General features: G+C 40.1%; 1 protein-coding gene across 1 annotated transcript; it reads left to right on the forward strand.

Annotated features, from left to right (window-relative positions):
- Positions 1–173: 173 nt before the first annotated feature.
- On the forward strand, positions 174–26,740 carry LOC128030624 (multiple epidermal growth factor-like domains protein 8). The gene is made up of 44 exons (XM_052618399.1): positions 174–691; positions 2,417–2,673; positions 3,238–3,401; positions 3,599–3,814; positions 3,905–4,085; positions 4,895–4,983; positions 5,069–5,282; positions 5,480–5,660; positions 5,932–6,071; positions 6,171–6,281; positions 8,782–8,933; positions 9,723–9,824; positions 9,947–10,094; positions 10,378–10,541; positions 11,072–11,275; positions 11,387–11,590; positions 12,034–12,276; positions 12,410–12,528; positions 12,655–12,786; positions 13,747–13,860; positions 13,977–14,060; positions 14,148–14,405; positions 14,518–14,702; positions 14,783–14,996; positions 15,334–15,574; positions 15,688–15,820; positions 15,950–16,203; positions 16,322–16,432; positions 16,516–16,634; positions 16,711–16,948; positions 17,032–17,203; positions 18,003–18,166; positions 18,259–18,394; positions 18,502–18,733; positions 18,830–18,956; positions 19,505–19,715; positions 20,089–20,303; positions 20,452–20,647; positions 21,510–21,678; positions 21,764–21,956; positions 22,358–22,528; positions 22,629–22,759; positions 23,032–23,164; positions 23,256–26,740. The coding sequence occupies exons 2-44, from the start codon at positions 2,502–2,504 to the stop codon at positions 24,732–24,734; spliced, it is 8,616 nt and encodes a 2,871-aa protein (XP_052474359.1). The 5' UTR covers positions 174–691; positions 2,417–2,501; the 3' UTR covers positions 24,735–26,740.
- The last annotated feature ends 69 nt before the right edge of the window (positions 26,741–26,809 follow it).

The raw sequence follows: 26,809 nt of genomic DNA on the forward strand, positions 1-26,809 counted from the left end.
AGAATTTTTTGAAGCATCGAAAATACATTTTTGCCCAAAAATAGCAAAAAACTATGACTTTCATCATTGTCTTCACTTCTGTGTCTGTTGTGTTATCATGCACTTTTTCGATTCACAACTTTGCAGATTGTTTACATATAGCTACGCTATAAACAGCGAATTAGATACTTTTCTAATATGACCTGCTCTATCAAAAGACCAGCAGGGAGGCTGCTCGGTACGCTTATTAGGCTTTGTATTGTTTACAACCATATGGAAACACACACACACACATACACACATCCCCTGCACGAATGCCCTGCACGATTCAAGATGCGCCCTGGATATCAGGGAACAAACTCACGCACGATGCTTATGTTGTAACAGCCATTGCTTGGATTTAGCCAGACGCTGAAACAGAGAGGACGCGCGCGTTATTCTTGATAACATCTGGATATTTTTTGTAAATAAAGGCATCCTGTCAGCGGAGCTCGAGGCCTTTGATTCCAGCAGCGCACTCACACATGATCGTACGCGGAGGTCTCGAGCTCTAAACCGCCGCTGGGCTCCGCTGCCGCAGCACAACAATAGCCGCAGCGATATAGGGGCGTCGCTCAACGCGACTTTTTATTACATTTCCTGATACAGGATGTAAGTTACGAAAACCTGAACGTTATGTTTTAGAAACATGGAAACCGAGACTCGGGAATTGGTGAGTAAATGAGTGCAGATGGTTTGGTTTTTCCGACAGCTAGCGGATAGACACGGCTAGTCAGTTAGCCTGTTCAGCTAAAGCCAAGGCTCACTTGTCAGATTTAAATAACTCTTTGATTGATACGAGTCAGTAGATGCTGAACTGACAATGGGAAGATGCACACTGCTTTATTAATTACTGTAATTATTTAGTTACAAGGGACCATGGTCGGTTAAATATGATGACACAACAGCTAACAGTAAAGTAAACCGTTAGCTCGTTACAGTGATGGTTGTGTCAGCTAACCTCTGGAAATACTAGTTTAAAAAGACACATGTCTCTTTTAGCTCTTCTGTTGTGTATTATTATTATTATTTTTTTTTTTTGGCAAATAGTTCAAGAGTTTTGTGTTGAAAGTGTGGTTTTTCTTCACATTATATTTGCTACTTTTTAGCAGCGTATGGCAGTTTTACAAAGACGAGTAGAGTACCTTTTTCACAAGGTTTTTGTAACCATGCCTTTTGCTTCAGATGTTGTCTTTCTGACAAGATAAGGTTAGATAATAAAGCTTTGTCATTGTACAGGGCAACGAAATTACAATTTGTGCTCTGTTGTCAGTGACAAGACAAAATTTAAACGTATAACAACAACAACATTGATAATAAATTATGCATTAAAACAATCTTATTCTGTTTAACCTTGTTAAGTCTAACATAAAATCTTTTTAAAAATGGAAGTTTATTTAACCTTTAGACAAAATCTGTTAAAAAAACATATGGAAGTTTATTTAACCTTTAGACAAAATCTGTTAAAAAAACAGTCAAAGTTTCATATATTTTTTTATGTTTTGTATCATATTTGATACATAAGTCTCTTCTGGCTCATATTGCATGATATAGTGAGAATATGGAGCTTATATATTTTCGAGGAGGAGTAACACCTCAGTTTTATTCAAAGGCTCAAACTTGCAAATATGAGACTTTATGTAAATCAGAGAGATTTTATATAACATAATAGCAGACTACTTGCTTAAAATGCATACAAATAAAGTGATGATTAAGAAATGTATAAATAAACATTATTAATGAAAAGCATGTAGTAGATTATGCATGATACGTATTATGGCAAACTTTTGATCATGTTGATAATTTAGAGGTTTTATAAATGAAAGTTTGATACAGTAGGCTTTTTAGAATGAGGTTCCATTTGCATTATCATCAAAAAATTGTTTTACAAAGCATTTGTGTTTGTCTACTGTTATTGCTGTTATTACTCTTTCTGTAACACAATTTACAGATATCCAGGTAAACAATTCGTTTTTATTAATAATGAGTTCTCACCATCTAAAACTCTCAATATTATGACAAGGTACAAGGTACAAGGAATATTGTTTGTGTATTCTAAGCGGACATGCGTCTGCTGCTTTAAATTCTCGAGCTCATTACAGCAGGATTGATTCTGATTGGTTGGCAATGTTTTTATCGTTCATCAGAAGAAAAAAAATAGTTCTGAAAGTGATTCCGATGATATCGTTTCTCTTTGCCTTTATCGTTATAGTTGTGATGTGGACTCCGCTATTCTTTAATATTGAGAACGATTTTTAGAACTATATCTTTATCGTTATCTTTATAGTTATCGTGCTTGGTGTGAATGGGCCTTTATGTATTACAGGGTGAATGTATATGGTCTGTTTGTGTAATTATTTGTGTAATTAAATTATTTTTATGTTCTTCTTCTATATAGGTCTCCATACTGTGAGCAAGTCCAGCCACCCTTCAGTAGTTTCTCCATCTTTTTCTCACTTTGCCCTTTGCGGGTGGAGGGCAGGATGAATTCTCACATCCCAACTGTCTTGCTGCTAGTCTTGATGATTCTGATACCTGCTACCTGGGCAGGAAACTGTAAGGGCCAAAGACAGATTTTGCGGGGTGTCCCAGGATATGTCACAGATGGACCAGGAAACTACTCTGTGAATGACAACTGCGAGTGGCTTATCAAGGGTTGGTGTCACAAACTACAAAAACAAAGGGCTAATGAATGAAAGAAGCTTCTTTAGCATATAGTAGGATTTAAATGAATGACTGTTTTGCTTGTTATTCCAAGTCAACATGATCTTTTTCTTAATTCATGTTTTTAAATTTCTTATCGTGAATAATTTATCAGTGCATGCTTAATTTTACCATTGACTTTAGCCATTGACTTTCTGTAGTATTTTTTCATACTTTTGAAGTCTGTGGCTACTGTCAGCCATTTGGTAAATTATGTCAGAATTGTAACTTTTGGGTGAACTATCTCTTATCTTTAGACAAATGACAATTTCAGTATTTGCTGCTTTAATATCGTGAGAGCTGAGTGGTATCTTCTGCAGATTCATGATATTAGTAATGATTTCTTGATTATCGTAGTTATTATTACTACTACCAATTTCAGTAGCTGCGTGACCATGATACTTCTCTAAATGTGAATACTTATTACAAATGTCTACCCCTTGAAGGTGATATTGAGACAAGGATTTGTATGTTTTTTTTTCTGGTTGTAATGAGATCTCTTCTGTATTCTTTCAGCTCCCAGCAGAAACCATCGCATTGTGCTTAACTTCACATTCATGGAGACGGAGTGCACCTATGACTATCTGTTTGTCTATGATGGTGATTCCTACCAGAGCCCCCTACTGGCAAGTTTAAGTGGCACCACCCTACCACAACCAGTTGAGGCCAAGTCTGGTAAGGTAAGGCAAGAAGTATCAGTTTATACCATCTGTTCAACTGAGCCTTATTTTTAAGGAAACCGAATGCAGTCGTTTTCTTTAATGCGCTTCATAAGAAACTATGTCAGAGCTTGACTGATAGACTTCTTGCTCACAGTCTGTCCCTATTTTGCCACAGTCATTGTAACTTGTTCATCTTCTGTTTTGATATTTGCTAGATGTTACTCCATTTCTTCAGCGACGCAAACTACAACCTGCTGGGCTTCAATGCCACCTACACGTTTTCGGTGTGCCCTGGGGACTGCGGTGGTCACGGGCGCTGTGACGTAGCTACTGCCCGCTGTCAGTGTCATCAAGGGTGGGGAGGAATGGACTGCAGTACCCCTCTCTGCTCCCAGGTCTGCACACAACATGGCCACGGTCATTGTGATAAGGTAGGCAAAAAGGAAAGCTCTTCATCATGCAAAAATTGAGTACAAAAAGTTGTTTTAATGCCACTTGTTGTCTCCCTCTCTTGATCCCAGACGGGTGAGCATTGTATCTGCAGTCCTGGCTTTGTGGGACAGAACTGTCAGCTGGCTCTCCATGACAACAGTGGCGCGGGGCAGTGGTGGGAGGTGAGCCCAGGGGATGTTAAAGCAGCCCCTCGCACCGCTTCTGCTGGGGTTTACCTGGCTTCCACTGGAGCAATGTACATGTTCGGAGGTAAGAAAGAGGTTTTTCGGTTAACCTTTCCCATCACTGACTGATCATTTATCATAAAAACTAGGGCTGCCCTCGACTAAGGATTTTTAAGGACTAGTATCATTTAATTATCATTTAATTGCCTACAAAGCCTAATAAGCGCTGAAGCTCACACATAAAGCTATGATACGCATAAGCTATGATTGTGAATGTGTCAGGCTGAAAATTCGGATTTATTGATTAATAAAATAATCTTCTGGTCGACTAACGATTAGTCGACTATTAGGGGGCAGCCCTAATAAAAACCCATTTATAATGAGTGATAAAAATATTAAGCTTAATACTGTATTTTATGAGGACAACAAATTAAAATGTTATATTTTATATTATTTTATATTATCTGTCTGTCAGTCTGCTAAATAAATCTGCTTGAATATTATCTGTAAAATATTAATATTTTGTTTATACAGACGTAAATGTTTTATATGTACAAACAATATACACTTTTCCCCCTTAGAAAAGCAAAAATGGAATAGCAATATCAATTTTGTAAATGTGAATATGGGAAAAAGAAAACATTTTATTTATGGGTGTTAAAATAAAAAAATAAATCTTGTAAAAAGCTAATTTTCCTCTCAATTTTAGACTCTTTTTTTTTTTTTTCATAAGATTTTACCAGAAAAGATTTTAGATTTTTTTTTCATCATATATTGTATAAATATTGTATAATTTTAACTGCTGTGTTTTTGTTTGAATGTGTTTTTGTGTGTTTATGTAACTCTTGTATTAATCCAGCTCCGTTTATTTCAACCTTTGGTCTTTATTTACAGGGTTTGATCTGAATAGAGCACTGGAGGACCTTGTTGTTTACAATTTTTCAACCAATAATTGGGAACAGAGATCGTATTTATATAGTCCAGTAAGATTCTTCTATTTTTTTTGTTATGTATTTATAATCTTTTTTCATTTTAATGATCCTCTAAATAATAATATCTTTGTATCAGGCTCCTCGACATTCCCACACAGCAGTAGAATGGCAAGGAAACATGGTCATCTATGGCGGTGAACTTGCCAACCACTCATTGGCCAGTGACGTCTGGGTGTACCATGCACTGCAAGATGACTGGCAGCAGCTCGGCCAATCAAACGCTGCAGGGGCACCAAGGCTGGCAAATCATGCAGCAGCAATAGTAGACAACTATCTGTATGTTTTTGGGGGTGAGTAAATTGTATTCTTTTTATATATATATATATAATGTATGTATGTATATATGTATAGTGGAGGATATAAAAAGTCCAACTTGAACATTATTTTCATTTTGTTAAAAAACAAAGATCATTAGCATCTTCATCTCTGCTTGTTTAAATGATTTAAGAATAATTATTAAGACTAAATGATCTACGTGTCTTTTCAGGAAGGACAGAGGAGGACATGTTCTCCTCATCACTGTACCGGTTCCGGTTGCGGAATGGAGTGTGGGAAGCAGTTCAGCCTAGGGGCGGAAAACCACCTGCTACTGCAGGACACAGCATGGTCTATCATGCCCCTTCCAAAACACTGCTGGTATACGGGGGACACAGACCTACCACAGCTAGGTATTCTACACTTGTGTGTGTTGTGTAAGCTGAAAATATAGTAAATCTCCACTGTGTGTTTTTTTATATCGCTGTAAAATGTGAACTGTTATGTCCCAGCTCTTTATGAAAAGTTTGATACATTTGGTTTTTGCATTTTTATTGCACTTTTATTTGAATACACACAGTATACTAAAATCATGTGAATAAATGTCATTTTGTAATCTGCTACCTGGAGTGTTCATTGGTCTGGGTTGGCGTTTAGATTTTTAATCCTGTCTCAACTCTTCAGTGTGCGTGTGAATTCAACTGATGCGTTCCATGTTGAGAAACGGTTTTGGGCTTCCTTCCGTTCACGTTTTCCTGCCAGTGGCCCAAGGGAGAGAGCATTCCACTCTGCCACTATCATCGGCAACTATATGGTGGTATACGGTAAATAGCAATCATATTGTGTCTGCGGTTTCATTGAGTGAGTTTAATGTGAAAACTTTTATAACATTATTAAATAATGGTGATCTATTTTTCTCTTAGGAGGGAATGTGCATATCCACTATATGGAAGAGAAGTGCTATGATGAGGAGATCTTTTTCTATCATCTTGGTTGCCATCAGTGGGTGTCTATTGGAGGGATCCTCAGTCAGCGTAAGTGTATATTTAATGGTCAGAAACAGAGTGAATCTGTTTGATATGTTTAGAGAGGAGATGAGGTTTGATGATGTATGCAATTGATGACCCATGGTTCCCGGGATTTGTTGCTTGAATAACAAAAGGGCCTTTAAGAACTCATGTTCAAGATGCTTCAGTCTGACTGGAGGCTTTTTATGACCTATTCTGGAGAGGTCATTTGTTGTGTAAATTCCCTTGTGTCTGATGCAGATTTACTGGCCTGCAGCTTTTAAACCGATGGATTAATGCAGTAAAACATGCCCTCAGACTTATTATTATTTATTTTTAAATGTTGTGGAAGGTTACTTAACCACAGAAAGACCACTTGTGTAACTTAACCACAGAAAGCTGACATAGGTTTGGTTCCCCTCATAGTGTCTGTCAGGATTTTTGCCATTATGTCTTGTTTATAAGACATTTTTCTCAGTTGGTATTATTTCATAATAATGCTTCAGTTCAGCCCTCTAGAATATTGTGCATTTCACTAGGGATGCACCGGTTGACCGGCCATAAATCGGAACCGGGCGATATTTGCTTTGTAGTTTTTGGTCTTTTTTTCGGCCGATTTTACCGGAAGTGCACCCGCGTGCACTGACTACATTGTAATTATTCGCTATGTCATTTTATGTGGAAGTATTTCGAAATCGGTGCGCAGGACACAGGCAGCCGTTCAGCACTGGAAGTGCAGAGCTACACGTCTGAGGCACAGATAGGCAGCCATATCACCCTGGAGCCCAAGACTGGTTGCCCACTGAAGCTAAGCAGGGCTGAGCCTGGTCAGTACCTGGATGGGAGACCTCCTGAGAAAAACTAGGTTGCTGCTGGAAGAGGTGCTAGTGAGGCCAGCAGGGGGTGCTCACCCTGTGGTCTGTCCTAGCACCCCAGTGTAGTGATGGGGACACTATACTGTCAACAAGCACCATCCTTCGGATGAGATGTTAAACCGAGGTCCTGACTCTCTGTGGTCATTAAAAATCCCAGGATGTCTTTCGGAAAGAGTAGAGGTGTGACCTCGGCATCCTGGCTAAATTCGCCCATTGGCCTCTGACCATCATGGCTTTCTAACAATCCCCATGTCTACTGATTGGCTTCATCTCGGTCTCCTCTCCACCAGTAAGCTGGTGTGTGGTGGGCGTTCTGGCGCAATATGGCTGCCGTCGCATCATCCAGGTGGATGCTGCACACTGGTGGTGGATGAGGAGATACCCCCTGTCTATGTAAAGCGCTTTGAGTGTCTAGAAAAGCGCTATATAAATGTAAAGAATTATTATTATTATTATTATAGCAGGAAGCGAACAGCCGACTGCACAAAATAAGAGTCCCTTTCCTGTTCTCACTGAAGCTGCTTGAGCGTACTCCACCTGTTCGCACCCTGGACAAGCGGAGACAGTGAAGGATGTTCAGCTCAACTTCTCACATGTTGGATGAGAAACGAAACGGACAAAACTTTGATAAAACTTTGACAAAACTGAATTTTTTGTAAAGTAGAACTTGCATACATGTTTGAAAAGCCAGAAGTTAACGTCAGTTATGTATAGGATGATTATTTTTATTTTACCTTAAAATGATATCGACTGAATTTGATTTTAAAATCACCTGCTTTAGCGCACTGAAAAAAGTGTTTCATTCATCCATTCAAAAAATTTAGGGTAATGATTCGAATCTATATTTTTTTTACTTGAGACAATAGTTATTTATTTATTTATTTTTTAAATTGGATGAATGAAACACTTTGCATCTTTGTTTTATTCCCACCAACATTATTAGATTTTAACTTTTTGGAATAATATTTATATAGCATACTTTAGCTTAATTTAGTCTCACTGGTAACTGGTAAAGGCCAGTTCTATGTAGTTTCAACCCAATTCAAAAACAAAAGCTAAATGCTGATGTCTGTACCATCTATGTTTGTATTGAATGTAGGCTACTTACTGTGCAGTTACTGCTGTCAATTTCAGATGGTTACGGTTATTGTTTTCAATAGCCAAAAGCCAGTTTGGCCTGTTAAATAACAAATAAACATCTTGTTTATGCACACTTTCCTTCTTTCTTGTTTGTTGCTTAATTTTTTTTTAAAATCGGTATCGGAATCGACCATTAAAAATCATGATTGCGCATCCCTACATTTCACTGAGGGATTCTTCTAACTCTTCTAGCTGTGCAACAGCATTTAAATGTTTCTGTGCCTTTTCAATCAGTTGTTTACATCATTACCAGAATCTACAGGAATGTTCCAGATTTAGCTCAATCTGCAGTTGATTACCATTCTTTAAAAAAATTCAGGGTTGAAACTAGGCAATTACAGTGGAAGTGAATTACATAATTTCAAATATACAGTGCTTCAAGTGTAGCCACAAGACATAAATATTATATGTGTACATGTAAAGTTACAGTAGCCCTCATTAGTGGTTGTGAAGCTTTTTAAATTAGTTGTGCATGTTATTTGTTCTCTGAAATGTTCTCTGTGCTCTTGTAGGAGGTGGGTCAGTGAGGGGCCGATATTCCCATGTTGCTGCCGTCATGGAGGGACGAGTGCTGCTAGTTGCAGGCGGTTACAGTGGTGTTGCCCGTGGTGACCTTGTGGCCTATAAAGTACCGCTGTTTGTAAGCAGTGACCCAGGAGACAGGGTAATAACACAAGTTTTTTCTTTTTGTTTTGTTTTTTGAAAGCAGTCTCTTATGCTCACAAAGGGTGTATTTATTTATTAAAAAATACAAACAGTACAATTGTGAGATATTATTACAACTTAAAATAAATGTTTTCTATTTTAATGATTTAATGTTTTAATATATAATTTAGTCTTATCATAGAAAAGATACATTTTCAGCAGCCATTACTTGAGTCTTAAGTGTTACATGTTTCTTCAGAAATTCATTCTAATATGCGGCTCAAATATTTATTATTAATGTTGAAAACTGCTTGTGGAAACCATTATGCATTTTTTCAGGATTCTTGAATGAAAAGAAAGTAAAAAAGAACAGCATTTATTTGAAACCGGAATCTTTTGTAACATTAGGTTTTACTGTCACTTTTAATCAATTGAATGCGTCCTTTCTAAATAAAAGTATTAAAAATCATACTGTGTATTATGGTGTGTTCACACCAGACGTGACTAGAGCATCTGGCGTGAGTGATTTCAATGTTAAGTCAATTCAAAGACGCAAATAGACAACCTACTGCGTGTTTCGCTTGAGACGGCACGAATGATGCGATTCACGCGAGTTGAAAAATCTGAACTTTGGGGAAATTTTGCGCCACGTTAACCAATCAGGAGGTTGCTCTAGTAGTGACGTGATTACAACGTAGCGAGCAGTGTTCAAGCGTCCAACTACGCGTGAATAGCGTAATTTATTCAAGCAAGTCGCGTCTGGAGTGAACGAACAGTAAATGTGTATATGTGTGTGTTTGTCTAACAGGACACAGTATGTGCTGAAGCTCCAGATGAAAGTTTATGCCTCAAGAATCCAGAGTGCAGTTGGTGTGAGGGTCGCTGCCGGGAATACCAGCCCACCAACCCGGTAAATCCTCCCCAGCCTCCTTCATTTGCATTTTGCTCGAACTTGATCACTTATGCCTCTCTGATGCTAACTCTCTTTTTCACTTGTGTCTCTCATCCATCATCTGATTTATGTGTGTACAGTGTGGCAGCACTGGATGTCTGGGCCTGGCTCGTTTTTTGTCGGACTGCCAGTCGTGTCTGGTGTTCAGTGGGGTACCAAACTCTCTGCCACGAGTTTCTGGGGAATTCGGTTGGTGTGTGCAGAATGAGTCCTGCTTGCCTGTTTCAGGTAAAGGAAGAGGAGGGAGCAGACTGTAACATGATGGTTAAAACGACTTGGATATGTGACCACACACCGCTCAGTAAATCTTTATTTCTAGACACTTTTTCAGTCTGTGAAATACTATGTTACTGAGTGCCTTGTGTTTGTAGATGACTTTTAGCAGTCATGCTGTGTCAATATCTCTGCTATGTGCCCTTCACTGGTTTTCATTTAATGTCAAGTGACCTGAGTGTGTGTGTAATCCTTTGGCATGTCATGAGTAAATATTGTGCACTTTGACCCCTGGCAGAGCGCAGTGCATGCCACGTGGACCAGATCTCTGGGGCGTACGGCTGGTGGGGGGAGCGCACGCGTTTCCTCACCTCCCTCCACTTCTGTCGCACCGAGAACTATGTCCCGGGACTGCACCTGCTCACCTTCCAGCATCCACGCAATCAGTCACAGCCTGACAAGGTACGACAAGTTCAATCCTGAGCTCTCATGACCTACTCTGCAGACACTTCCTCTCTTCAATCTACCTGCTTCATTCATTCATTTTACTCCTTAAATAAAATTAGTTTACCTTCTCCTTGTGACTTCACTAGTATCATTGAGACGCTAATTTTGTTTGTATAAAAAATTTTCATTAGTTTTTGTTTTTATGTTTTGTTTTCATTATAATTTTATCTGAGGTTTAAGTAATGTTTTTTTGTGTGTATAGTTTTATTCATTGATTTCAGGTTTAGATTTTTTTTTAGTACATCAAGTTAGTTAGCTGAAATAAAGTTTACTTTTTTTAAATCAAATCTTATTTCAAGTAGCAAAAGTTTATTTTATTAAAATATTACTATAATAACCCTGGTAATAAGTTTTCAATCTTTCTTTTCTACATCTATATTTTGTTTTAATTTTGTAAAATATCTGTTACTGTAAACCCTTCCTCTGAACACCCCATCCTGCCTCTGCTCTCTTTCTCACTTACACTCATGCACTCTTCTTCATAGGTGTCTATCCTGCGCAGTACTTCCATCATCCTCAATCCCTCTACAGAGATGGATGTGACACTGCAGTTTCGGGGTTTCATTCATCCTTTATGGGGCGCCCCTCCTCCTGCAGCGCCACCCCAGGAAACTGTTGCCATGTGGGCTCGAGTTCAGAAGCTCCACTTTACTGCTCAGATGGCTGCTGGACCCAACTCCCTTCAACTGGTATGGGATATTATATAATCAGGTTTCCTTTTTTAAACAAGAAAGTCATGGTGTGAAGTCTCTTGAGGCATGTGACTTGCTAAGTCTCTTCTAAACCTTTCTTCCATGCAGACGGATGTGCTAGGAAGGTGGTCCGCTCAGGAGGAGAAGGAGATTCGAATGCTATCTCGGCCGGATGGTTCCTGTCTGTTCCAGAATCTTACACGAGGAAACTGGTACCTGATTCAGGCGGAGGGCTACCTTAATAACTCCGCATCAGGACAGACTAGTGAGATGGCTCTTACCTGGAACCGCACAGCTTTACCTGGTGGCAGCGTAAGGGTTTTTTACCTAACAAAGCAACTTAAAAGGAGACTTTCCTTTTGTGCCTTTACTCAGGAGACATGATTTTAATTTTTTTGGATTTTAATAAAATTTTAGGGCTCCAACTAGTGCAATACTAGTGAAATTTCATAATTAAGTTATTTCAGAAAAACTTTTGATACTGTTTGAAAGCTGCAGAACTGTAGTAAACTTTGTTTAATTAAGTGCCGTTTAATTTGATGTTTTTATTAAAAATATTTTATGAAAAAAAAAATGTTTTTAAAAATTATATAGTGAATTATACAAAAGAAAAAAATTATACAATGAGCAAAATGATTGCAACATGACTCATTACTTAATTATTGATGTGATCCTTAGTTCCAGCCCTATAAACCACCTAATTGTGCTATAATATTTAGGTATTATCATTTAATGCTGTTTTCTTTGTTTTCTAGGAGATTTCTTTCCTGTTCCTCGAACCTTTCCGCTCCAATTCGTGTTCAGAGTACCGCTCATGTTTGGCCTGTCTGTCTGATCAGTCATGCGGCTGGTGTCCCACCATGAACCTGTGTTTTCTGCGCTCTGACATCAATCAGCAGCCCTGCATAGACTCACAGAGAGAAGAGCGCCACCTACTGCTCAACCCTCAGCATTGCACACTGTGTGAGGAGTATAGAGACTGTGCCGCTTGCACTCAGGTACCGCATCCACATCAACATGTCTGAAAGACTGCCATGAGCGTTTTGATCCAGAGCAGCATGCAGTCTGTTTACCATCTTTCATGTTCTGTGGAGCTGCAGTGAAGTTTCTCTCATGTCTGAATGTTTGTAGGACCCCTACTGTGAGTGGCAGATCAACTCCAGCAAGAAGGGAGATTATCTGTGCAGTCGCCGTGGGAGATTGGAGGGGTCTATCCGGGAACCAGGAGGGTGTCCTAAAGTTTGCAACCAGTGAGTTTTGAAGTGATAAACTTGTCTATGAATTATTTGGTGTATGTAGTATTTGATAGGCTGAAAGACTTCAAAAAGATATCAACTTTGCTTCTTTTTTCATTTACCATCCTCTTTCTCTAACAGGAGGTTGACGTGTGGAGAATGTTTGTCTAACTCCAGTCATTGTGCATGGTGTGAATCAGCTCAGTCCTGTTTCTACTTTGCTGCGTACCTCACAAAGTTTCCCTATGGAGAGTGCAGGGACTGGTATGACAGGTAGGTTAGTGCAGCTTCTGCTAGGATTTTTTAAAGTAATTTGTCTAATAAAAGCTAATGAAATCCACTATGTAGTTCACATACACTACACACTTATAGTGTTTAATAATTAAAACTGGATACACTGCTCAAATGAAGAATAAAATATGGTATAAGGCCATGATTTGGCCAGAACAGCATACTTTATTTCCTATTGCATTTGCAGTTTGAACATTTCACTTTTAACATCTCATATTTGCTTCTGCTTAGATATCCAGGAAAACAAAGCAAAAAGACTAGACAGTCTCCTGTCATTCCAAAACAATTCTTTCTTCTATGGAACATAAAGATATTCTGAAGAACCAAACCGTTTTAACTTCCCATTAACGTTTTTGTTGTTGTTCATTTAATGCAAGTCAATGGGAACCGAAACAATTTGGTTCCCAACATATCATCTTTCGAGTTCCACAGAAGAAAGCAAGTCAGACAGGTTAGGAACGACATGAGGGGGAGTAAATGATGACAGAATTTTAACGGATTTCTTTGTTCAGTTTAAGCTGTAAATGACTGGCTGAATAAGTGAAAATAATTTAAGTCAGGCTGCGAGACCCCTTTAAAACTAACCATCACAAAATGAACAAACAATAGACATGAATGTCATTGTTTTATATTTACAATGTTATTCTTTTGGAACCTAGTCAATCTGAATATAATTATAATAATTGTATTTTTAATATTATTGAGTATAACAACAATTGTCAGCATTAGCAATATATTACAATTTAAATAATAATAATAATTACAGTATAATAGTAATAATAACTTTCTTTCTTAATTGCATTTACTTCATTACAGTATATTAGTAATAATAACTTTCTTTATTAATTGCATTTACTTCATTAGTCCTTGCTCTAATATCTTGCATAAATTGTCATTGCTTTTGAAAATGTGTAATGTTCCTCTCTGATCTTCTCTCTCCAGTGTTCACTCTGTCCCTCAGTGTAAGCAGTGCTCTGCTCTTGCAACCTGTTCGGAGTGTCTGCAGACGTTTCAGTGCGGCTGGTGTGGAGACTACAACAACCCCACTATCGGCAGGTAGGATAGAAGCGTGTCTGTGAATACACCAAACAACCATCAACTGCATTAAAAAATGCCTTCTGACTTCACTTTGTTTTCCTTATATCACTTCCTGCCCCTCTGGTTTTCCACAGGTGTTTGAGAGGTGACTGGGGTGGAATGGATGACCCCTTGGCTGTGAACTGCAGTATGGCTGTAGCTGAAGTGAAAGCCAGCAGGTAAGATTAAAGCATTTTCTACCTACTGGCTAAACGAATGTGTCATTTGAAAATTGTTCGGTTTACATCTCTTCCTTTGTCCATCAGCCCTGAGCCTCAAACGTTATCGCCCCCTCGGTTGATGGAGCTCGAGATGGAGATGGAGTTGGAGCTGGAGCTTCTGGAAGGGATGGAAGGAGACGGAGACGCTGTTTGGTCCTACCCGTCCTGTCCGGATGTGGAGGAGTGTCGCTTGGGCTTGCATACCTGCCATCCCTCTGCTACCTGCGTCAACACCCCAACCTCCTATGAGTGTCACTGTGAGAGGGGCTTCCAAGGAGATGGAGTTCACCACTGTAACCAGACGTGAGATTTTTCTGTTACACTGTCTGCAGTGGTGGATGTGTTTCTTATTACAGCTCAGGAATAATCATAGCACATCCTTGTAACCTATAATAATGTTCATGCTCTCTCGAAGATGTTATAACGAGTGCCGCCAGGGCCGGTGCAGCGGGAGTCCACGGTTCGAGTGCGAGTGCTCTTTGGGTTGGACCTCTGATCCAGCCACTCTGGTGCTGAGCGGAGTGGAGTGTGATGTGGATTGCGGATGTAACTTTCACAGCACTTGCATTACGGCTCCAGGGATCTGTGACCAGTGCCAGGGTAAAGGTCCTACCTGTGTGTTTACCTTTATTTCTTCATCTTTTCAGCACTAATAGCTATATTTTTCTTTCCCTTCTCAGACTGGACAACAGGGCCGCACTGCGAGCACTGCAAGCCTGGTAGTTTTGGCTCTGCTTTGGCAGGGGGTGAAGGCTGCATTCCCTGTCAGTGTAATGGCCATGGTGATGCTCTACAAGGATTCTGCCATAACCAGACCGGCCAGTGCTACTGTACCCACCACACCCAAGGCCCACACTGTGAGTCTTGTCTGCCTGGATACTATGGAGACCCCAGGTAAGTCTGAGAATGAGCTCGGTTTATTTGGTCAGGGAGGTGTCTTCAAATTTGAAGGCAGATGAAAATATGATGTAAACAAGGGGATTTCATTAGGGGCTCTTCTGATTATTGTTTGATCTCTAAAGGGAAAGTTCAGCCAAAAATGAAAATTGTCATCATTTGCTCTCCCTTGTGTTGCACCAAAACTATTTGACTTTCTTGCTTCTGTGGAACACAAAAGAAGATATTTTGAAGAATGTTGTTAACCAAATAGTTGCTGGTCCCCATTGACTTGCGATTTTAGGCTTAAACTTTTATACAATATGTAAGATCGAAATTCACATTTCTCTCCCAGGAACAATGGCACCTGTTTCAGGCAGTGTCAGGGTCGCTCTGTTCTGCTTTCCTCTTCCTCCTCTGTACCCCTTTCCCTCTCCTCGTCTCTGGGGTGGCATGGAGCAGTTGGTGGCCACGGTGGGCTCTCTCATTGCCTGTGGGTCCTCTCTGTGTCCCAGGATTTGGCACCATGCATGCCAGGGCGGTCATGCCCACCCGTGGCCCTGACCTGGCACCCAGATTCACATACACAGTGCACAGTGAGTAGATTATTCCACATCATTAATCTGTCAAGTTTCTGTCTGAACAGCATAAACAGTTAAGTTACCAGCAATATTGTGACCAGAAATGTTTGCATTTCTTTATCCAACAGAACTCATATGTTTATGTATTTGACGGCTTGCCACGATTCCTCAGCAACGGTGTTGTGCACTCTGATCACAACCTTATTGGAGCATTTTGCGGCACAACGAGAATGGAGCCAATTACTGTCGAGGCTACATCAGGTACTTGACAAAACAAAGACTGAATAATTGTGTTTTTATTCATACACAAAGCAAATTTAGCTATGACTTTCAACGTGGCAACATAGTTTTATATAAGGTCATTATAAATTGTGATTTCTTCTTCTCTAGGGGTGGTATCGGTGTATTTTGAGGCAAATGTTACCTCAGGCCGTGTTCAGGGTTTTAATGCCTCATTCTGGGTGAAGCGATGTGGAAATGAAAGTTCTGGAGAGGGTACAGCCGTCTCACTCGAGTGCCAGGCAGGGGCTCAGTGCGTAAACGGGCTCTGTGAATGCCCCCATGGTTTTGGTGGTCCACAATGTGACCGTCCTGTCTGCCCAGAGAATTGTGGAGCACAGGAAGGCAGAGGCATTTGCAACATGGTGTGTGACATTCTTATTGCAGCCAGTAAAATTGTTTAAGAGCATAAGAAGCAAACAAAAATGCATTTTATGTATGTCCCACAGTTCTCATCTTACATGTTTGCGTATATGTTTACAGACCCTTGGCCTGTGTGTGTGTGCAGAAGGCTGGGCTGGATCAGACTGTTCTTCTATCTCAGACTCGGACAGCCTGGTTTGGGAAACAGTGCTTGACACACAGCTGTCTGTGGTTAGATTAACTTTTCCCTTTAAGACTATAGGAGAAAATGATATTCTTTCAAACTCAAGTTTTCGTTTAATTTCCTCCCACAGAATAAGGCACACCGATTCCTCCAGAGGATGGGCCACTCTCTGTTGTCCGGGCCACAGGGCACTCTTTGGATGTATGGAGGCCTCTCACTCTCAGAGGGCATCCTGGGAAATGTTTACAGGTATATTCTTGCACATTCTACTTAATGTAAATGTTTTGTTACACATTTTTATATGAATATATTTTTATTGGTCTAGGTATTCCGTGGCCGATCGTCGCTGGACTCAAATGTTGACCAGTTCAGTGGAGGAAAATTCAATGCCCATGTCTCGATACCATCATGCTTCTGCTCTGGTGTATAATCATGACCCGTTTTCTGCCTCCCAAGCAGCCACTCACAGTTTAATGTTTGTGGTTGGTGGGGTCACAAAGAAAGGTGTTGCAAATGACACATGGTGTCTGAACCTCAGCAGTCTGGTGTGGAAACAGTATAAGGTATTACGTGTTGAATATCCTCAAGAGTGCTCCTGTTCTCCTCTTTAACTCTGTTAAGAGTGTTAACTGACAATTGTGTTTAGAGCTCAGTGCTTCCCCCTGTGGCTGGACACACTCTCACTGTGCGAAGAGGCTCATCTGTGCTGCTGATTGGAGGTTACTCACCAGAGAATGGCTTTAATCATCATTTGCTGGAGTTTAGTCCTCAGACTGGGAACTGGACTGTAGCTCCACACACCGGCACGCCCCCTACAGGTAGAGATGGAACACTGCACTTTTTCTGTACTTATGTCTAGCATAGTTGGGGATTTTTATCTCACAAATAATTGTACTTATCTATTTAATTGCCTTTTGTTCACTTAAATGTTTAAGCTAAATTCCTGTACACATCAAGAAGGAATAATTTATTGAAATGATTTACACACAAAAAAATTGTTTTATTTAGGCTTTATGAATAAATGTATACTATTACACTGTAGTATAAACAACAGTTAATTCACACTTGCTAAATAAAAGTGTTTATTAAATGAATCAAGTGACAGTAGAGACATTTAATGTTACTAAAGGTTTCTGTCAAATAAATAATTCCTATTCATTAAAGAATCCCAAATAATAAAACAAAATCACAATTTCTGTTGTTAACATTAATAAAACAAAGGTTTTTTTGAGCAGCAAATCAGCATATTAAAATGATTTCAAAAGGATTATGTGACACTGAAGACTGGATTAACGGTTGCTGAAAGTTCTGCATGGACAGTTAATATAATATTTCACAATTTTTATAGTTTTTCACAGTATCAACTTAATGCAGCCTCTGTGAACATGAGACTTCTTCCAAAGAAAGAAACTATTTGTTGCATAGTAATATTATTTCCTATTTACTTATTCTAGCAAACAAATTCCTCGTATGTGTAAATATACCTGGCAAGAAATCTCTTTCTGATTCTGAATACTATTCAGCGGTGTATTTCACTGTCTTCACTAATAACGGACAAATGTATTTGCCATAACATGAATATCAAAACGAAGTAAATAAAAAATTATTCTTTTTCAGGTCTTTATGGCCACTCAGCAGTTTATCATGAACAGACAGATGCTGTATACGTGTTTGGTGGTTATCGTTTCCACGTTGAAGCTGTAGAACCTTCAGGAGAACTTTACAGTCTTTATTACCCCAATCTTACTTGGTCTTTACTGGTGCCCTCTCAGGGAAACAAGGTAACAAAACAAAAACAAAACAAATGGTGGTCAAAGTGATGAAAATACAAGTCATTTGGCAGCTAGATGACACTAATCATCTCTCTCTCCAGCCTCTCTCTCGTTTCTTCCATGCTGCGGCTTTAGTGAAGGACACCATGGTAATTGTTGGAGGCAGGACGGGGGAAGAGGATTACAGCAACACAGTTTCTATCTATCAGATCAACTGTAACACATGGATACAGCCAGGTAACAGTCACACACATCTGCATACAGCATATTAAGAATGCACTTGGTAACTCTGGTCTGTGCTTACTGACAGAATGGTGTGGGCTTTTCTTATACCTCTTCTCTAGTGTCCTCGGTGGGTGACCCTGTAAACCGTTCGGTTTCCTTGGCGATGACTGGGTGGGGTGGTCGCCTGTTCCTGTCTGGAGGTTTTAACGGAGTGACGCTGGGGCGACTTTTGACTCTTTCCTTGCCCAGTGACCCCTGCGTCCTGCTGCCCACCCCGGAGGCCTGTAACAGCAGCACTGGTAGCTGTGTGTGGTGCAGAGGGACCTGTGCTTCATCAGACACTGCAGAAAGGTACTACAGGAACTAGTCTTTATTTACAATAAGCTACTATGGGTACCAGAATTTTTTTTTTCCAAACAACAGTTTCTCTTCTTTTCTTTTTAACAGATTGGGTTGTGCGATTGGACAGTCTACCTGTTCTCCTACTCCTCGTTCCCCTGATCAGTGCCGCCGACTCAAGACCTGCAGCGAATGTCTGGCACGCCATCCTAAAACATTTTCCAGCTCTCTGCAGGTACGACCATCAAATCACAATCCAAAGTACTCTATTTGTGCAGTATTTTCAGACAGAGCTAATATGCGGAGGAAATGCACTACATAGCCCAAAAGTATCTAACAAACACATTTGATTAAGCTGGTTTTTTTTACTGTGAAAATGAATGATGGGTACAGGATTGTTCAAAAGTCTGTGGTCCGCAAGATATTTGTGCTAATTTTTTATTTTTTATTTATTTTTTTGCTCTCCAAGGCTGCATTTATTTGGTCAGAAAATACAGCAAAAACAGCAGTATTGTGAAGTCTTATAACAGTTTAAAATAACTATTTTCTATTTTAATATTTTTTTTATTATTTGTTTATTTCTGTGATGGCAAAGATGTATTTTCAGCAGCCATTACTCCAGTTTTCAGTGACACATGATTTTTACTGTTATTTTTTGTATCACTTTTAATGTGTCCTTTGCTGGAAAACCAAAAATAATTTCTTAAAAATCAGTAAGATCAGTAGGAAAGGTTTAAAACTTCTTAGTTAAAGCTGATCTATGACATTCTTTCTGTCTTTCAGCCTGCTCTGCAGTGTAAGTGGTGCACAAACTGTCCTGAGGGAGCATGTATCAGCAGCTCGGTAAGTTGCACATCGGAGCATGACTGCAGGATAAACCAGAGAGAGATCTTCCTCTCTAGTAACTGCACTGAGACCAGCTGTGAGGCTTCTGACTGCCCCAAATGCACAGCTTCTGGGAAATGTATGTGGACACGCCAGTTCAAACGCACAGGTGAGAGTGAACATGCAATGTGCATGATTTTGCCGAGCATCTAAGGGGACATACTGAAGGAAAAAAATATATATTTCAAAGCTTTTGTATTTGTTCTCAAAACTTTAGCAATCTCTTGAAAAAGTATTAAGATCCCTGAGAAACTTTGTGATCGCTTGAAAAAATGTTGAAATATAGGTTTTCCTCCCATCCCATATCATATTCATCACCATTTTTGCATTCTTTTGCTGAAAAATTGCCTTCCCCCAAAAAAAAACAAATCCTAGAGCCAATGCAGAGTTTCTTGGAGAACACAAAAGTTTTGCCAATTGAAACGTCCTTTATATGAAGGCCAGCTTGTGTTAATGTTTTGACTCTTGGTTTAAACGTGCAGGTGAGACCAGGCGTATCCTAAGTGTGAACCCAACTTACGACTGGACGTGTTTCAGCTATGCCTTGCTTAACGTGTCTCCCATGCAAGTGGAGTCCTCTCCACCAATGCCTTGCCCCGAACCCTGCCATGAAATTAAAACCTGCAGCCAGTGTTTAAGCTCCCGTGGCTCTGATGGAGGTTGGCAGCGCTGTGTATGGAGCATGGCACTGCAGCAGGTAACATTTTTATAATGAGGAGAAAAAGACAAAGAGGTCAATGTGGGCCTGCTCATGTCATAGAAAGAGGAGCCCTTGGGACGAAGTTCTTTCTACAAGAAGTTCAACCAGTAACCTAATCACCTGTCCTCTTTCTTTTTTTCTCCAGTGTATGAGCCCGTCCTTTGTTCCACTGCGCTGTGAGGCAGGTCAGTGTGGCCGTTTGCTTGCGGATGAAGATTCCTGCTCTCCCCAGTGTTTCCAGCTCTCTCAGTGCTCCCAGTGCATTTCCAGGCCACAGTGTGGCTGGTGTGCTGTCCGCGGTGGAAACGGGGCAGGACACTGTCTTCAGGGAGGACTGAATGGTACATGTCTTTATATCTCGCTGCAAAGTAGTACTATTGTGTTGCTGTTAACACAAAAATATCCAGTAAACAGTGTACAAAAGTATTTGAGTGTACATTGTGTGTTTGACCAATAGGTGCAACAGTACACAACCCCATGCGTTTTTTTCAACAAGCTTTATTCCTGAAGTATTTTCCCATTCATTTGTCCCATAGGGATTTTAAGATCATCTTTAAGAGTTACAAACAATGAACCAAACCTACCAGCAAACCAGGTGAACCACAACATTGCAAACTTGGATTTGAAGCAAATTTGTTTTTGAAAATTAAAAACATAAAGGAACAAAAAAATAAAAATAAAAATAAACGCAAAAAAGAAAGGAACAAAAATGTGTGCTGAAAGAGATGGTTCACCCAAAAATTAAAATTGGATGTTCTTGGACCCCAGGGCATCCAAGAAGACTTTGTTTCTTCAGTAGAACACAAACTGAGATTTTGAGCTCAAAGTGTTGCAGTCTGTTAGTCTTATAATGTAAGTGGATGGGAATCACGGCTAAAACATACAAACAAAACCAAATAAACCCTGCAGCTTGTGACGATACATTGATATATAAAGATACAAAATGATCGGTCTGTGCATGAAATTGAACAGTATTTATATCGTTTTTCACTCTGATGCACTGCAATGCCTGAACTGTATGAGCGCGGCCTCAAATTGAAAAACGGATGGGATTTTTTACTTCCAGAATACGGCTTTTGCACTCCATTATTTCAGTCCCACATACAGACAAGACAACTTCTGAGCTGTTAGGCCCCACATCATTTTAACATTAATCTGTTTTTTTGGGAGGGATTAAAACTTTGCTGTCTTTCTTCTCTGCAGGTGTAAGTAAGACTTTGTGCCCACAGTGGAACAGTAGCTGGTCCTTCCTGCACTGCCCAGAGGAGGACGAGTGTGCCAATGGACACCACCACTGTAACATCACTCAGGACTGCCATGATCTGCCTGAAGGCTACCACTGCACCTGCAGACAGGGCTACGTACTCAGCAGGTATAATTACAAGCCTTGGGGAGGTCAGTGATATTATTTGAGAATGAAAGCTGAGTAGTTTTTCCCCTTTCGCTCTCTTTTTCAGTGTGTCGGGTCAGTGTGAGCCAGTGTGCGCTCAAGGCTGTGTTAATGGGACCTGTGTGTCCCCAGGAGTCTGTCAGTGTCACTTTGGGTTTGTTGGAGAGAACTGCTCCTCACAGTGCCGCTGTAATAAACACAGTAACTGTAAAAGCATCTCTCAGCTGGACACCTGTCTCGAGTGCAAGAATAACACAAAGGTACTGAAAGGTTTTATTGGATATTGTTATTTTATTACTATTTCCTACTGTTTAAAAGTTTAGGGGTTGGTTCATTGTTGTTTTTTGAAAGAAATCTCTTACGCTCAACATCACTGTAATTTATTTGATTTTAAAAAGCAGCAAAAACAGAAAACAACTAAATTGAAAAAACTGCTTATGGTTTTAATATATTAAAAAATATAATTAATGCCTGTGATGGTAGGCATAATTCTAGTCAGTGTCTAGAGATAGAAAAGTCTTTACTGTAACTTTTGATCAATTTAATGATTTCATGTGTCCTTGCGGAAAATTATTTTCGTCAAAAGAAGACATGACAGTAGTAATACCATGTTTGTGTTATTATAAGACTATAGGTCACCTCTATCTCTTCTTTATTTTAGGGTCAGCACTGTGAAAAGTGTAAGCCCTTGTTTGTGGGCTCAGCTGTGGGAGGTGGGATGTGTCGCCCCTGTCGTGAATTCTGCAGAGGAAACAGTGACATATGTCTGTCCAAAGAAGAGCATCGGAGGGCAATGGAAAATCCAAAAGACTATCCACTGGACCGTGAGAGTGTAAGCTGTTTATTTATTTATTTATTTTTTTTTACATTTGTAAATCCTTTTATTTTTGTTGCAGGGACTAAGTCGTTCATTGTATACTTTTGCTTCTCAGATCGAACAGTGGGCTACAGAGGGCCCTACTGAGGACAGTGCTGTGTGTGTGAGCTGTCTGAACAACAGCGTGGGGGATAAGTGTGAGAGCTGCCTCAGTGGCTACTTCCTGCTGCAAGGGAAGTGTGAGAAGTGAGTGCATCAAAAAAAGAAGCATTGACTATAATGCTGAACTATTTAATTAGATGTTTGTCATGGTCATTGTCATGTCAGGTAATATGTAATATATTATTTAACTGGACTCCCAAAAGATAGCACATATTTAGAGACTTGGAAAAAATAGCAGTTGGCTTTACAAGTATTTTAGCGATAAGAAAATGTCCCCGTGTCGAGGTTTCACTCTGTAGAAAGATCTAGTTAAACTGACATCAGTCTTTCCATTCTTTCCTGTTGTTTGTTTGTAGATGTCAGTGTAATGGCCATGCAGACACCTGTAATGAGCATGATGGCACTGGCTGTCCCTGCCAGAACAACACTGAAACCTCATCCTGTCTGAGCAGCCCACAGAATGACCGTAAAGAGTGTTACAGACAACAGGTAATGGCCAGTTTGATACAACCAATGACATTTTCACTCGATTTCACAAATAAGACCTTATATGAAATAATCCCGTTTGTGCTTCTTGCAGTGTGCAAAGTGTAAAGATTCATTCAATGGCAATCCAGTTAATGGGCGTCAATGCTATCGGCAGTTCAATGTGGACAATGAATGCTGCTTCGACCCCACATCACAGGTCAACTGCTTCCATGAGCCTAACATCCGCAATCTGCTCAGGGGCCGCACAGTGTTTTTTTCGGCCCAGCCTAAGTTTACTAACGTGGATATCCGCGTCACCATTGACGTTACGTTTGGAGAGGTTGAGGTCTATGTGTCCAATTCACATGATACCTTCATTGTGGAAGTAGACCGCCAGACTGGTGTGCATACCGTCAAGATCGAGGATGAGACCACCTCTGCGACCACTTCGCGGGGAGAAAAGGAGGTTCCCCTCGCCCCACCATCACCCATGAAGGTGTTTGCGAACTCCTCAGCAGGATTACTCGGGACGCTACAGTCCACAAAGTCACATGGGACAGAACGTGAGATACGGGAAGAACGAACCGAAGGTCTCATAACCTACATCACCGTATGGAAGCCACAGACGGTGTTGATTGTGCGCAGCGTACGGGACCGTGTGGTCATCACCTTCCCGCACGAAGTGCACTCGCTCAAGTCCAGCCGCTTTTATATTGCCCTGCGTGGTGTGGGCACGGATACCCATAACGGAGAGTCCCAAGGGCTCCTCTTTCTACGACAGGACCAGGCCCACATTGACCTCTTTGTCTTTTTCTCCGTCTTCTTCTCCTGCTTCTTCCTCTTCCTGTCTGTCTGTGTGTTGCTCTGGAAAGTCAAGCAGTTCTTAGACTTCCGCCGTGAGCAGCGACGTCATATTCAAGAGATGACCAAGATGGCCTCTCGCCCATTCGCTAAACTTACCGTCTACCTAGAGCCTGAGGAGCCCCAGTTGGTTTATTTACCCTCGGCTGGAGGGGGCAGCACTGTGTCCCTGGCCCACGTCCGCACAGGCAAGCTTAGTGGCATGGTGATGGGCCAGAGGGGACGACCCGGGGCTCTGTCCTACAAACATGACCCCAGCACAGGCACCGTCACTCACCACCATCACCATCTCGCTCTGACCGGAGGCAACAACGGGCAGCACCTTCCCCTGCACTACCTTAACGCTCACCACTACGCACCTAGCTCTACGGCCAACCCGACCGTGCATCACCACCACCACCATCCATCCTCACACGGCAGCTACCAGCATTTCTGCCGCTCCGACCCCTTCCTATCCCAGCTCATGGGATTTTCTTACTCGTCCTTCAAAGTTGGGCCGATCACTCTGGAGCCGACAGATGACGGGATGGCAGGAGTGGCCACTGTGCTCATACAGCTGCCAGGAGGCATCCTTGCTCCCAACCGGGCTTGCTTGGGTTCAGCACTCGTCACTTTGCGGCAGAATTTGCAGGAGTACTGTGGACACGGAGGAGCAGGAACGCATCCTTGTGCCGGGGGCAGCCGTAAAGGCTTGCTGGGCCATCAGCATCTAACCACCATGGCTATGTGAAGAGAATATATGTGGATTGAGAAGGAAAAAGTGACTTGAAAGGAAAAAACTATCAAGAGAGTTTTCATGAGAAAGAACAGAAATATATATGTTTTTTTTTTTTTTTTTTCAGAGAAAAAATGAACATTTTGTGATCATTTGCACACCCTCATGTCGTTCCAAACATGTATGACATTCTTCTGCGCAACACACAAGAAGATTTTTTGTCCATGCAATCAAAGCCAATGGGATCCAAAACTAAAAAAACATTAGACCCCACAGACTATTTACCCAACAATTTTGGACCCCATTGACTTCTATTGTATGGACGAAAAAACTAAATATTTTATTTTGCGTCCTGCTGGTTTTGAACAATATGAAGGGTGAGTAAATAATGACAATTTAAATGTTGGTTTGCTAAGGTTGAGGGTTCCAAAAGGGATTAATTTATTACAGGAGAGGAAAAATGTATATCATAGGAAATGTCATTTGTACATATACTGTAATTAATTGTTCGATGTTGTTTACTTGTTTATCACTCCTAAAAAGCTCCATATTGACTTAAGGCAGCAACTTTTATGCAATGCACTACTAGTATCTCCATGCTTTGTTGCTGAATCCTTTTGTCCCATATACACTACTGAAATCAGCTGGACAAGCTGACGGCTACAGCATGACATATCGACCAGTGAAAACGTTGTCTTTGCAGCTGAACCAATGTGCTTTATATCTTAGTGAGACAATCTGAACTGCCATCCAAACCAAGAGATGGTGCAACATGTCCACTTGAATGTGCAAATCTTTGATTTTCTGCAAAAAAACGGGCACAGATGTTGTAAAAAAATTTTGTTGTTATGCTTTTGTTACTGGTATTTTGTCATGGCTGTGATTGGTTGATGCTTCCTGTAATATAGCAGATTTGAATATAGTCAATAGGTCTGTTTCATGGTGAGCCATTGGCTTATTTTTATACATATTCATTCAGACTGAAGATGCATTTCAGACTGTCAATCGACGGCTTTTGGTCACATGTCCTTTTTGTTTGCATTGATGACATGCCTTTACTCACTTTGCCTTGACCAGATGCTAATATAATAGTGTAATGGTGTAAAGGAATAAGCTTATTAATAAGGGCCCAGAAACGTTACAATTTAGTTTTCTTTATGTAGGAAATGAGGAAATGAAGGATACTTTTTTTTTTTTTTTTTTTTTTTTTTTTTTTTTTTTAAATCTACCTCTTTATACTACTTTAGTTTCAACAACTTTGAATATGTCATATTACTTACAACATGTATTAACAGTGGGCTAATATTTTATTTCCATTCATCAGTGAAATGTATTACCCAAGCTCGGTTGCCACAGCATTTTTATTACAGTGATGGGTCATGTTTATCCAGATATATGAGATCTGTTGAACAAAAAGTGCAATGGAAATTGTAAAAATTTAAATATAGGATTCTCCTGGTGAGACACTATAATGTCATGAAATTAAGAGATGACACTCTTAAAACACTACAGTTTGTTACGGTATTGCCATATATATGGAGTTTCTGTTGGTTAGCGTTTTATTTTTGTATTTTTTTGTGGGCTGTTATTTTCTTAGCATAATCTGACTGGTCTTTCTGTATGTTGGTGTAGAAAGTCACTTTTTTTTTTTTCTTTTTTGAATTAGTTATGATGAATTATAAGATATTTTGAAAAGTGTTCATTTGTTATTATGATTATTTAATGTAAATAATAGAACCCATGAACCAAGAGAAGCCATATGTTTATCTCGGATTCAACTGCAGAGAAAGGAATTTTAAGCTAACAATTGTTTTTTTTTTTTTTTTTTTTTAATGTTAAACCAGAAAAATTGATTGCGATATAAATTATGCGCTAGACCAAAAAAAGATTTGGTTTCAAAAAGCTTTGTGTTGTGTTCAGATGGTTTCAAATGCTTTTACAGTTTTGACTGTGGTTGATGCACATGCCTTTGATGCTTAACAACGGTTTGTCCAAAATAAAATATCACCCATTAATGGTCACCAGGGTTGATTGTGCTGTCTTTGTTTGTGTTCCTGAATTAATTACCTACTGCTGCGTGAAACCAAAAA

The sequence above is a fragment of the Carassius gibelio genome, chromosome A16, assembly GCF_023724105.1.
Source record: "Carassius gibelio isolate Cgi1373 ecotype wild population from Czech Republic chromosome A16, carGib1.2-hapl.c, whole genome shotgun sequence".
NCBI lineage: Eukaryota > Metazoa > Chordata > Actinopteri > Cypriniformes > Cyprinidae > Carassius > Carassius gibelio.